The sequence below is a fragment of the Ovis aries genome, chromosome 13, assembly GCF_016772045.2.
Source record: "Ovis aries strain OAR_USU_Benz2616 breed Rambouillet chromosome 13, ARS-UI_Ramb_v3.0, whole genome shotgun sequence".
Classification (NCBI taxonomy): domain Eukaryota; kingdom Metazoa; phylum Chordata; class Mammalia; order Artiodactyla; family Bovidae; genus Ovis; species Ovis aries.
The window spans coordinates 21,122,274-21,135,634 of NC_056066.1; the positions used below are offsets into that span (position 1 = coordinate 21,122,274).

At 39.0% G+C, this 13,361-nt stretch overlaps 1 protein-coding gene across 2 annotated transcripts in view; it reads left to right on the forward strand.

Annotated features, from left to right (window-relative positions):
- Positions 1-12,661, forward strand: part of PLXDC2 (plexin domain containing 2) — a 447,502-nt gene extending 434,841 nt beyond the window's left edge. For both annotated transcript variants that reach the window (XM_027976592.2, XM_027976593.2), the window contains exon 14: positions 1,749-12,661. In XM_027976592.2, coding sequence (XP_027832393.1) covers positions 1,749-1,865 — 117 coding nt within the window. In that variant the 3' untranslated portion in view covers positions 1,866-12,661. The remainder of the gene's footprint in view (positions 1-1,748) is intronic.
- Positions 12,662-13,361: the final 700 nt, after the last annotated feature.

Sequence of the window (13,361 nt, forward strand, 5' to 3'; positions counted from 1 at the left end):
AATCAGCACTCCTTTCTAATGGTCACCTGTAACACAATGTCTTTATGGCCTGAGTGGTAAATCACTCAGGCCATAGGGCTGTACTTGCCTGCTCGACCCATGGGCCAAGTGGGTCTTGTAAGGTAGAGCTTCAGAATAGACTTCATGGTGCTGCTTGACTCCAAGAAACACAAGGGCAGCTGTGCCCTAAGGAGCCCAGCTGCAAAGTAACTGAAACCAGAGTGGGGGTTATAAAGGGTGGGCACACTGAGGACTTCCCTGGTGGTCAGCAGTTAAGACTCTGCACCTCTGGTGCAGAGGGCTCGGGTTTGATCTCTTGTCAGGAAACTAAGATCCCGCATTCTGGGAATCTAAGATAGGGTGCAGCCAGGGATTTTTTTTTTTAAGAACGAATGAGCATATTGGCATTTTCCCACAACAGGAGTGACCATAAATTACAGTGTCCATCTCTCTAGAAACATTTAGTATATTTCCATTGATGATGATTTTTAGTTCCAACAAAGACACTAAATTGCTATTTAGCCCTCTTAGTTTTACCTTCTCTTTTAGGAAAATAAAGATAATTCAGTTCCACTTACATAATGGGACTTAACCAGCTAATAAATATAAAGCATTCTGACCACATAATGTTATAGAGACAGTACTAATATTATTAACAGGCAAGATGCAATTACCATGATTGGTATTTTTCCAAAAGGTAGAGCTAATACTCATTCCTACCTGATGGAAAAACTCTTACAGCCATTAATCATGACAGTGGAATGTAATTGGCCAATCTAGAAAGCTGCCAAATGCCAATATACCTACACCGATATTTAACATTTTTCTCATTAAAATTCTTAGGTAGAAATAAACTTCCTTTAATATTTATTGGTTTATTTACTCCAAAATAACAGGTACTCTGATAAATGGAATAGTAGTTTCTGGTAACACTGTGGCTGAGAAATGCCTTTTAGTGTCTTCTGCTGCTGTAACTTAATAATTCATTTCATCACTTCTGTTTGTAAATCACAAAAGGTTTGTTTGATGAACAAAGGGTTAGGGAGAAGTGTCAATACAAGTAACCTGTATTTTAAGACCATTGTCTTTATGTGCAATTATTTACATGGGTTTGAGATTATTCACAACCTCTGATGTTGGATTCAGTTTTCAGGGCATGCCATCTGTTCATTTTCAAACACAAAAAGCCATCTAAGAATTAAATTAATTCTTAAGATATTGAGGTGATTGATCGTTTAGTCTGGTTTTTGCTAGAAGTCTAAGCACCAAATTTGAAGCACACCTCTAATAACTGTGCAGAATTTTATGGTCTTAGGTTTTTTGAGTGAATTAATAAATGAAGTGATATCATTATTGACTTCTAAAGAAGAGAAGGTGTCCATGGTTATATATTAAGAAAATTTGTTTTTCATGGCTGTTCATTTTTGCTTAGTTATATCTGGACACTTAATGGAGTCTTTTAGACATAAATATACATAAAGCATAAACCATGTCTTTGAGAAACTCTCAATCCTTTGGGGGGTAGCTTTGGCCAAGGGACTGTCACCTGGGGGGTGGTGGTAGTGCCATAATAGAGAGGTAAACAGAGTGCTCTGGGCGTGTATAGTTTCAACTGTGGTGGTAATGAGATCATTTAATATGTTGCTACGTTTAATTCAGAAGTTCATCTGAAACAGTTGGCAAATATACTCTTCTTATGATGTGACCATCACCACTCTGTTCACTCCTTTTGCATTTTTCTGTTTCAGAGACGCCCAAGCAGATGGCCAGCAATGAAGTTCCGAAGAGGTTCTGGCCATCCTGCCTATGCTGAAGTTGAACCAGTTGGAGAGAAAGAAGGTTTTATCGTATCAGAGCAGTGCTAAAATTTCTAGGACAGAACAGCACCAGTGCTGGCTTACAGGTGTTAAGACTAAAAATTTGCCTATACCTTTAAGACAAACACACACCCACACACACACCCACACACACACACACACACATACATACACAGGAGCCCTAAGCTGCTCTAGCCAGAAGGAGATTTCTGGACAACGCCAGCCCAGAAAGGGTTAAAAAAATTTTTTTTAAACTTATAGAGGATACCAGTTACCACTGAACATAGAATTCCCTAGTGGAATGACCTCTATAGTTCACTCAGCACATCTCCTGTGGACTTATCAGAAATATGACAAGATTACAATGCTGTTGGCTTAAGGTGCAGGGTGCAAAGGGATCGAGAAAAATAATAATAATAATAATAAAGCTTTAGTTCACAAGGGATCTATACCTTTGGTTCAAATATTCTTCTCTGATAACTGTGTTCCAAAGCCTGAACCCATTCACTCAAAAGAACAGTGATAAATATTTCCAGTTTGCTGAGAAAAGTAGCTGATGCAGGGGCCCAAACAAACACAAAAGAAGAGATTTTTGTGTCTTTCCACCAGACACGTGGCTGAAGGATTTTATTTTGCTGCTCTAGACCCACATGTTCCAACCAGTTCTCTACTTTACAGGATGAATCTTTTATCTTTCCAGTTCCGACTTTGCCTCCCTCTTCCTGGATGCCTTCTGTGTAAGCAGTGACAGGATCGTACGTAGCCTTTTAGCTAAGCATGAGGACAGAGGGAGGGACAAAGGAGGCTTCTGGTTCCCCCCACCTCCGAGGAAAACATCTGATTGGTTTTCAGAAGCATCGCCTCCACCTCCCAACTGTGAAGTCCTGTGAAGGCACAGTTGTTCTTGGCTGAAGGAAACAGAAGGACACAGTACCATGAGTTCCTTAATCGTTTTTGAAGCAAAAATGTTAAGGGATTCTAAGCATATGAGGTTTTTGGTGTTTTGATTTTTTTTTTTTAACTTTTTGCTGTTTCAGTCTGAGAGGCCCATTTCATTGTCGATTCCTATCTAAGAAGCCGTTCAAGTCAGCATATCCCTGGCGAGAAAAAGAACGAAAGAACCCTGCTGAATCATACAGTAATTTTCTTTAAAGCACATAGTAGTTACATAAATATATATATATATAAATATATTTTTGTTTATAACTAACACAAGGCAGGCTCTTGTGACTCAGAGTGCATTTTGTCATCGAGACAAAACAAATGCGAGATGCATTACTGCATACTTCCATAGAGTTGTAAAATAATCCTTAATATTAGAATATTTTTATGTCACTTAGCGGAAGTGGTTCAACTAGTTGCAGCACCGATTGTTTATCCTGCCTGTTGGAGCCGCTCTCCCATTCATATCAACCCCTTCCCTCCCTGGCAAAATAAAGCAGATGCAAAAAGCTCCTTAGATGGATCTGTTGTTTGCCCCGTAATCACAGTCCAGATTTTGAACCATCCCTGTGAGTGAAGACAGGAAAGGCACCCTCCACCTCCAGAGGAGGAAAGTGGTTAATATATATACTGAGCTCCTAAAGTTTGAATTCAGGTACTGTGTGTACAATTTCATCATCATCTCGACCCATGAAACTTACATCTTGTGCCAAGAAGTTGTTAATTCTCATAAGGTACCCATGTCCAGCATTTGCAGATTCAGGTATCAAGAAGCAGAGCTGTCTCGTAAGTAGCACTTTACTACCAACTCAGCATCTGTACACAGTGTCTACATCAAATGACATCAGTCCACTAACAGAGTATCACACATTATCCTCACAACCGTCTGATGTAAATGCGTGGCATTTTCCATCAAGTATATTTTGCTTTACATTTTAAATTACCTGATGAGGGTGTTCATTTTTCCCCTAACCTGCTTAGACAATAATTGCAAGAACAAAAAAATTGGCAAGCAAGGTGATTGAAGGGTGTGATGACTGCTATAGCTCTCTGCTATAGCTACGTTCAGTTGATATGAAATAAACCAATTTATTTTTTGTGGAGTAGGTTTGGTCGGTTAGCAGTTACCAAATGACTTGCCAATATAACTGGTGCAATGGGTATTCTACAAAGGCATTAAGGAACACATAGACGATTCCTTCTAGGATAAGTTGATGCTTCTTTCACTGGCTTTTGTGTTAGGTGTGGCTTCCAATACAGCTGATTGACAGTTATATAAATCCTGCATATATATACATATATATATCCAATACCTTTCTCAACTCTTTGAAGTAGTGGTGTAATTTCTATCCCTTTCAAAGTTCATCTTCCACTTTTGATTTTTTTTTAAATGCCGATTTTGTAAAATAACCTAAAACTCTCTGAATTGTCCAGTGTACAAGAGCACCCAGTAAGTAAAAGTGAAAAGGCTGCTGAAGTATGGGAAAACTTCCCAGCCAAATCAGGAGTTAAAGGTGGTGAGATATTTCTGTTGTTGATGAATCTTTTAGAAGTAAGGGAAAAGGCTGACTGAATCCTTTTTTTTTTTTTTTTCATGAAACTTTCATTCAATTCTGTACCTCTGGTTTGTTCTTGGTGCCCATTTGCTGCAAAGGAAGAGCAGACATTCACAGAGTTTCTGGAAATTCAGAATGGACTCTGGTGCTTTGAACTTTTCATATATTATGTATTAGAAAGGACGCATCTGCGTGTTATTTCATATACTATGAACCCAGTAAAAGGAGAATAAAAGCAAAGGGACGTATACAAAGTTCTAGAGAAATCAGATAAATGGTGCTATAGAGGAAGTTAGTTATTTCATCTTAATTATTTGTAAAAACATTTAGTGAATAGATAAAGGATTCCCAGATGGCTCAGACAGTAAAGAATTTGCCTGTGGTGGAGACCCAGGTTCAATCCCTGGGTTGGGAGTAGAATGACTACCCACTCCAGAATTCTTGCCTGGAGAATTCCATGGACAGAGAAGCCTGGCAGGCTACAGTCCATGGGGTTGCAAAGAGTTGGACACATTTTTGCTTGTCAAAAGTATTCAAAGTCAAGAAAAATATCTTAAGCCAATGAGGTGAAACTGACCACGGCATTGATTTGTTTATGAAAGGTTTGAAATTCAACATGTACTAACAAATAGAAAGCTAAATAATAAAGTGCAGTTTACCTCTAATTATTATTTTACTTTGGGATGTCTAGCTCAGTGGTAAAGAACCCACTTGCCAGTGCAGGAGACAGGGTTCAATCCTTGGATCAGAAAGACTCCCTGAAGAAGGAAGTGGCAACTCACTCCCATATGCTTGCCTGGGAAATTGCATGGACAGAGAAGCCTGGTGGGCTACAGTTTGTGTGGTCCCAAAGATTCAGAAGCAACTTAGTAACTGAGAACATACAATGGGGCAGTCTCACAGGAAGCTTCTAGGATGTGCTGTCCAATATATACAGTAGCCAAATTGAATGATTTAAACTAACTAAAATTAAGTAAAAATTCAGTTCTTCAGTCACTCTAGCCATATTTCAAGCCCCCAAAAGTCACATGGGACTTGTGGCTTCCTTACTAGACAGCACAGAACACTCCTGTCTGCAGAAAATTCTATTAACTCTGCTGTACAAGTCTTTCCTTTTTGGTGGCTCAAACAGTAAAGAATCTGCCTACAATGCAGGAGACCCAGGTTCCATCCCTGGGGTTGGGAAGAGCCCCTGGAGAAGGGAATGGCTGCCCACTCCAGTATTCTTGCCTGGAGAATTCCATGGACAGAGGAGCCTGGCAGACTACAGTCCATTGGATCACAAACAGTCGGACACGATTGAGCGACTAACACTTTCACTTTCTTCCTGGAGAAAAGGAGGAGGAGAAAAAAATAGATTTGATAGTTCCTGGGCCTGTTTTTCTCTCAGAGAGGCAGCTTAAAATAATGAAAAGAATCCCAGCTGACACAGTTTTGAGTTTCCACTATGTCCTCAGGAAAATCACATTTATCACTAGAAGTTTCCATTTGCAAGTTGGGAAAATAAAAATATTTCTGTCCTGTCTTCCTTGCAAGATTATTAGTATGTAGATTGAGCAAACACAGACTTTTAAAACCTTATGTCAACTGAACCCAAAGAAGGGGCTTCCCTGGTGGCCTAGACAGTAAAGAATCCACCTGCAATGCAGAAGACCTAGGTTTGATCCCTGGGTCGGGAAGATCCAGTGGAGGAGGAAATGGCAACACACTCCAGTACTCTTGCCTTGGAAATCCCTTGGACAGAGGAGCCTGGTGGTCTACAGTCCACAGGATTGCAGAGTTGGACACAACAGAACAACTAAGCACTCATGTACAACCCATATAAAGCGCATCTCTTGGCCCAGTATCAGCACGAACTTGTATTCGGAGGGAAAAAAAGTCCATCCATCCTAAAGGCATTCAAAGACAATCAAATCAGTATAGTTCTTGAGGAAATGCCAAAGGAACATACACTCAAGAATTGCTTCAATTCCTTTTCCCCATATTAATAATCTCTCTTACGTTCCCCCTGAATGACATCAGCCACAACCATCCTTTCTCTCAAAGTCCTTGGGTGCATCCTTCATCTGGCTCAGTTCTTTATTGTGTAATGTCCCTGAGCTTCTCCAGTTTTTTCTGATTTCCCAGTTAACTCTTCACAACAAAGAGAAACCCTGGAGCTGACCAGCAGGCTTCTCTTTAGAAGAGAGTACCTCAAACAAATAATTTCAAATATGCATTTTCTCCCTGTGACTCAAATGTAAGGGCCTGACACATTAAAATATAACAGTAGGTGGAACTTAATTTTAAATGTAAAAATTTGCAAATGTAAACTACATGAAAAGAATAAAATTGAATTTTGTCATATTCAGGCAATACATATTCTCAGATTAGTGTGATTTCTTAGTTTTGGCAAAAAGGAAAATTATTATGTTATTTCCTCATTCTGAGGGAGTATAAGTTTGGCAGTGCCCTAGTGTCTATTGCCCAGGGCAATAAGAAAAAGTTTTTCTGGAACTCATGCCTTGATTCAAGACACTTCCATGATAAGAAATTAATATTTAAGATTATCTGAAAAATAGATGCTGCGGTTAAGGTTCTTTCCTCCTGTGAATTGTTATTTTGCTTTGTATTTCTTCAGGCAATTTTTAGATATTTTATTAAGATGTATTTTATTAATTTCCAGAGATTTCTCTTGCTTTTACTTTCCCAGCCTCCAGTTTTCAGCATTATCATCTATATGCCAGAATCATGGAAGGTCATCTAATCCAACCTCTTCATTTACAGATCAGAAAATTGAGGCCCAGAGAGATATAGTCATGTGCCCAGCATCAGAAGTGAGCCTTGAACTTAAAACTCCTGATTATTCATTTTTGTTCCAATTCTTTTTGCCTACACCCTCTCCGTCAGTATTTAAAGCCCACCACGCAGCTTCAAGAATACTGGAGTGGGTTGCCATTCCCTTCTCCAGGGGATCTTCCCGACCCAGGGATTGAACCCAGGTCCCCTGCATTGCAGGCAGATTCTTAACCTTCTGAGCCATTAGGAAAGCCCTTAGAAGGCACAGTCTGCCTAAAAGCAGCTTTTATTTGCTATCCTGACTCTCTGCTCTGTCCTAGAATAGAGAACATTGGACCAACCTTCCGCCATCGAGTGGTTGTCCTAAGAACGGTACCAGTAGTTCCAGTTCTGGTTATTGTAAGGTCTTTATCTGGTTTTACATGCCTCTACCTATGGCCATCTAAGTTGGCAATACTATCTTGTGTCACTTAAAATTGCTCTGCATTTGCTTCACTTCTTCCCAGAGGTACCTGAAAACTAGTCATCTTCATAGCAGATTTTCTTACTGAATTATCACAATTTGTTTTTACTTTTAAACTAGTGGAGCCTAAGAAGCTTTTTGGAGCAAATGTTATGAGATCAATGGCATTACATACTACATACTCCTATTTCGTTTTGTTCGTAAAGCACTTTACATTTTACAGGGCACTTTGATTTATTTCTTCATTTGTTCATTCATTCAACCATCCAGTTCACTTAAATAGTTATTGAGCACCTACTGGAACCAAGTTCCTGTGCTAGGTCTTGTGATATACAGTGATAGATACAAACAATAAGAGATCAGACATGTCCACTGATAATTGTAATAGGGTAAAATCTTCAAACACAACTTTGCAAATTGATTGGCTCACTATTACTCTATCCAATTTCCAGTTCTAATTTCTATTCTACTAAGATAGGGAACTCTCAAGTACTTGTCTGAGGAACGTTTCTGAAATATGATACATCATTGCCCATCTCTGCTGTTTGCTCAATTTCAAAAGATGTGTTAATTTCATTTATGAGAAGAAAAGTCTTTTTAGCTCATTTGAATTCTTCCTGATTAGATGTAATAATAGTTCACTATCTTATTCTCATATTTCTACTGTGTCTTTGTGATTTATCAATGCCATCTTGTCAAGGTCTTCCAGAAGTATCCGTAGATCAATGAAGCATTTGTACTTTAGGTATGTGTGGTTGTTTGTCATTCATTAGGTTGTCTCAGGTTTTCTCAACCTCAGCCCTATTGACATTTGGGGTCCCATAATTCACATCTGGGGATGGGGTGGTGGAGTGGTCTCTTGCATTGCAGAGTGTTTGCCAGCTTACCAAGTTCCCATTGACTACATGCTGGTAGCTCACATACACACACACACACACACACACACACACACACACATCTCAGCTGTGACAATGAAAGATGTCTCCAGACATCGCCAAATATCCCCGGGGATGAGATTGGGCAAACTACTGAATTATCTAATGAACAAAATATATCAGGAGAAAAAAAGAAATGTTTCTCTTTTTCTTGGCACTTAATCTTCATTATAAATAGGTTTTTTTCAATTAATATTAAGACTTGGCATCGTAAACTCTTTGCATGAGAAGGGACCGTAGAAGTCACTAGTTCAATCACAACCGAACATCATCTTTTTCTATTTCATCATCTCCTAGTTTTACAAATATTGTGAGAGATCCAAAGATTTTTTGTTTACCTCTGGAACTTGGGGATTTACTTTCTCATAGCAAGAGATAAGGCTGTTTGGTGGTTTTGCTTTGCCCTGAAATAGCTGCCACAGGGGTGTTTGCCTCAGTGAGGGAGTTGGTTCACACAGCTTCAGTATCTCAGAGACTTCAAGGAGTTTTCGTCTGGGTATTTCACACATCTGCAAATCTTGCTCCATCATCTTTGCTTTCAAAATGTGCATAGAAGTTGATGTTTGGTATGTCCAATTTTAAGTATATCTACATGAACTACTTTTTTCTTAAGTTTTCTATTTCTGATATTGATTTCTTTTTATTGTCCCTCTTTGGGGGAAAAAAAATTGGACTGTCCCAAATAATTGCAAGTTGGAGATGTCTGAGTTGTTCTGTCTAAACCTATCAAGCCAAAGTTCCTGCTGATTCAGTGTGCCTTATGTCAGTTTTCCTGTAGGATCAGTGATTTCCCATAAACAACCCTGTGTTTGTACTTGCATCTGTGCTGCGCCAATTGGAAAAGTTGGTGACGTTATGAGACAACCCCTTAAGAATATCTTACAAATAACAACAAACCTCCAGCTGGAGTATCAGGTCTTCCTCTACTCCTTTGCTAAAAGACCAACCCAGACTTTGGAAGCATTCTTCATTGTTTACTACAAGTTGCTAATTTACATTCATAATTGAAAGCTTTGATTATAATACCCAAGGCTATAGAGTATTGACAAGAACACCCAGAGAGACCTTTCCCAACCAAGACCATCACAGAAATCAGAAAACTCCAACCTAGGAGATCCTCAAGTGTGTGTATGAATTCCTTCTTTACCACTGTCATATCAGACACTGGTGATACTTAAGGTTTTGACAAAGATTTTCCAATATCAACTTAAATTTCAATGCATGTGCCTAATTATTGCCTGCCTGACATGTATTTTAAATCATCCAATGCCCATTGCTCTCACAATGATTATTGCAAAGCAGTAAGATGATCATTGCTCAAGTAAAATTACCTAAATTCTTGAATCAATTCTCCATAACAAATTTATAGAACACATCATCATTGGCTTCTCAGTGTTAATTCTTATTAATTTCCAGATCACTGTCCACACTGAAAGAGTCTATGTTACTTTAAATCCAGGATAAAAGATTCACTAATGCAAAACATGTGCTTTTGCTCATCTTTTTCTAATTTCTAAGATTTATTAACATTTGAAAATTGCTTTTTTAAAAAGCCTCTCCTAATGAGATAAGGTAAAAAGATTTAACTTGGCAGATAGTAATATATGCATTTTTATTTCAGTTGAAAAACCTCAGTGACTTCTGTCAATGCCACTGGAGTGTTGTTTTCTTTTTTTTTATAAAAGTGGTCTCTCCCATCCCTAGCATTACTATATATATATATATATATATATATATATATATATATATTCATGACCAAATATCACTTACTTTTCATACAACCATAAACCTTTGGTGCCTATCAAATAGATACATAGTGTGAAACTAATTTTAGACATTTCCTATATGAGAAGAAGTCTAGAAATGGGTGGACGGGGGATGATTCATGGAAAAATAAAGATCAAAATATGCCTTCAAGTGTAATTTTCAACTTCTTTAGAGCAATGTGCAAATACATATTCAATGAAGATCAGTTCAAATTTAAGTTACCCAGACTTTGAGACACTGGGTCACAGATCCCGCCAGTTATGCCAAGAAACACGTGACATCCAGAAGGCAGAGGTGGCCCCATTTTAGCTAAAACTCATCTGTGCCTCTTCAATGGCACCATTGCTAAATTCATAAGGCTTCTTCCCTAAAAATGGGACTACTTGAGTAAGTAATGACCAAAAGGACACTTTTCACTTATTGCCCTCTGACTTACAAGGCATAACCACGTACTTTGATTCCCTTATACCAGACAACATGCAACATCCAACCACACATAGACAATAAAGATACTTTTCCTGAGGAAAGGGTACAATATTCTACAGACCCAGATCTAGATCTCTGTGAAGTTTGACCATCTTGGGACCCAGTCTCCATACTCATGTCTAGACATTCACGCCTAAGCAACCATTGTAAAACTAGTCTGAACAAAAATATACTCCGTGCCATATTTTTAGCAGGGAAATACAAATTCAAAGTGTCTTCTTTGGCTACTATGTAAGTGGCTACTCTGAAAATGCCATCAAGTAAAATCAGAGCTTCCTTTGCTAAAAAATGTTAAGATCATCTTAGGGAAATGAAATAAGTTTCTTGAGACACAAACATTTTGTGTTTATTGGAACTAAATCTCAGGGCCGTAGCTGAGATGAGGGAAGTCTTTTCATTGGTCGATCAAAACAAATCTCTCATTTGCCTCATTTGAGGCATTTGAACAGTGCTTGGGAAGAACGTTATTTTCAGGGGAAAAAAGAAACAGGCTTTTTTTTTTTTTTTTTTTTTTTTTTTGCATGCCAGCTGGGATCATGGTAACTTCCAATGCCAGGAATTTACTACTGTTTCTGGTAATTCGGCTTGTAGTCATCTGAAATGTTGAAGGGTGAAAGGAGGAGAAACTGGGCACCCAGGGAGGGGAGGGCTGTCTGTGTTTCACGCCAGTTGCACTGGCACACAGAATATTTGTAAATGCATTTCAAAGTGGGTATCATTGTAGCCTTTGTCAGAATCACAAAGCTCACTATGGAGCTGCTGAGAGAGAACACTGAGGGGAAAGTCTGATCCTCTACACACAGGGCTGCCCTGGTGGCTCAGTGGTAAAGAATCTGCCTGGCAAACGCAGAAGACACAGGTTCGACCCCTGAGTTGGGAAGATCCCCTGGAGAAGAAAGTGGCAACTGACTCCAGTATTCTTGCCTGGGAAATCCCATGGACAGAGAAGTCTGGCAGGCTATAGTCTATGGGGTCACCAAGAGTCAGACACAGCTTAGTGATTAAATACCACCACCCAGTCAACCCCCAACAAAAGGAAAGGCGATGGGTAAGGCTGTCACCGTTTGTTTCTCTCTTCCACAGCCCTGGACTTCAAATCAAGGACATGTCTGTCAGGTGAAGGTTAATTTTGCTGAGGTTTTTCCAAAACTTCATTTAATCCTTGGAAAACTGAGTGTTTTGAATTTACTCCAATCCTCCGGGCATCATTCCTACTTCTTTTGCCATGTCAATGAGACACTGGAGATCGCATTTTTTCATAGTCAAATCATATTCAAATACTTCCTCGATGACCTCATGCTTGACATACCTGAACCTGCAAATGTAAAAATGATTGTATCTGAATTTGCACTGATGGTATATGATAGCAGAAGACCTTACTGGAATCCCCTGTTTAAATTCAGTAATTTGGATGCTACATACTTCTGCAATCTTCTTGATTATTTTCACTGTAAGATTAATTACCTAAGTTTGAATGTATTTCCTTACAGTTTATTCATTTGCCATCTATCTCTTACCTGGGGATCATTATGATTGCAATAATTCATTGACGTTTTCCTCAGCTTCTTAAACCAATTTTTCTGCATTTCTTTTGCTTACAGTATGTGGGAAATCTGATTTCTTTGTTTTTCCTAGTAATCATTTTGTAAGAAAGCGCAGTGTATCAACTGCCATGGTGACCCAATTCATCTTTTAAGGTCTGGAAGCTGGTTGTGACCAAATCGCCATATGTCTTCTCTCTGTCAATTGCTATTGTCAGAATTAAATCATTTATTTTTTATTTTTCACTTTCAGTTGGAGTCAACATATTTGGGAATTTTTAGAAGGGGGAGAAGGGAGCAATTTGTGTAATACTGCTGTCATATTTGACTACATATTAAAAACAATAAATGATCATTTTGTTTTAATTTCTTAAAATAGTTTTGCTTATTTATTGACTGCGCTGGTTCTACATTGCCATGAGGGCCTTTCTCTAGTTGCACAGAGCGGGCGTTACTCTCCAGGTGGGGTGCACAGGCTTAGTGCTGAGGCTTCTGCTGTTGGGGAGCACAGGCTCTAGAGCACAGGCTCAATAGTTGCAGTACACGGGCTTTGTTGCTCCGTGCCATATGGGATCTTCCCACACCAGGGATCAAACCTGTGTATCTTACATTGGCAGGCAGATTCTTTACTGTGGAGCCACCAGGGAAGCCCTGTTTTAATTTCTTAAATGTGTTCACCCTTGTCTTTCAAGGTGTTTTTGTTCCTTTCCACCATTAGCTTTTGAAACATTTTCCCTATTGTGGAAGAAAATCTGAGTGCAGTATCCAGAGCTGTAGGCTAGTGAAAGGATAGAAAATCCTTTTGTTTCTTTTTTTTTTAACATTTTATTTTATATTGGAGTATAGCCCATTAACAATGTTGTGATAGTTTCCAGTGGACAGCAAGGGGATTCAGCCATATATATACATGCTCCCATTCTCCCCCAGACTGCCCTGCCATCCAGGCTGCCATTGAACTCAACATTGAGTAGAGTTCTCTGTGCTATACAGTAGGTGCTTCTTGGTTATCCATTTTAGATATAGCAGTGTGTACATGTGGATTCCCCACTCCCTAACTATCCCTTTCCCCCATCCTT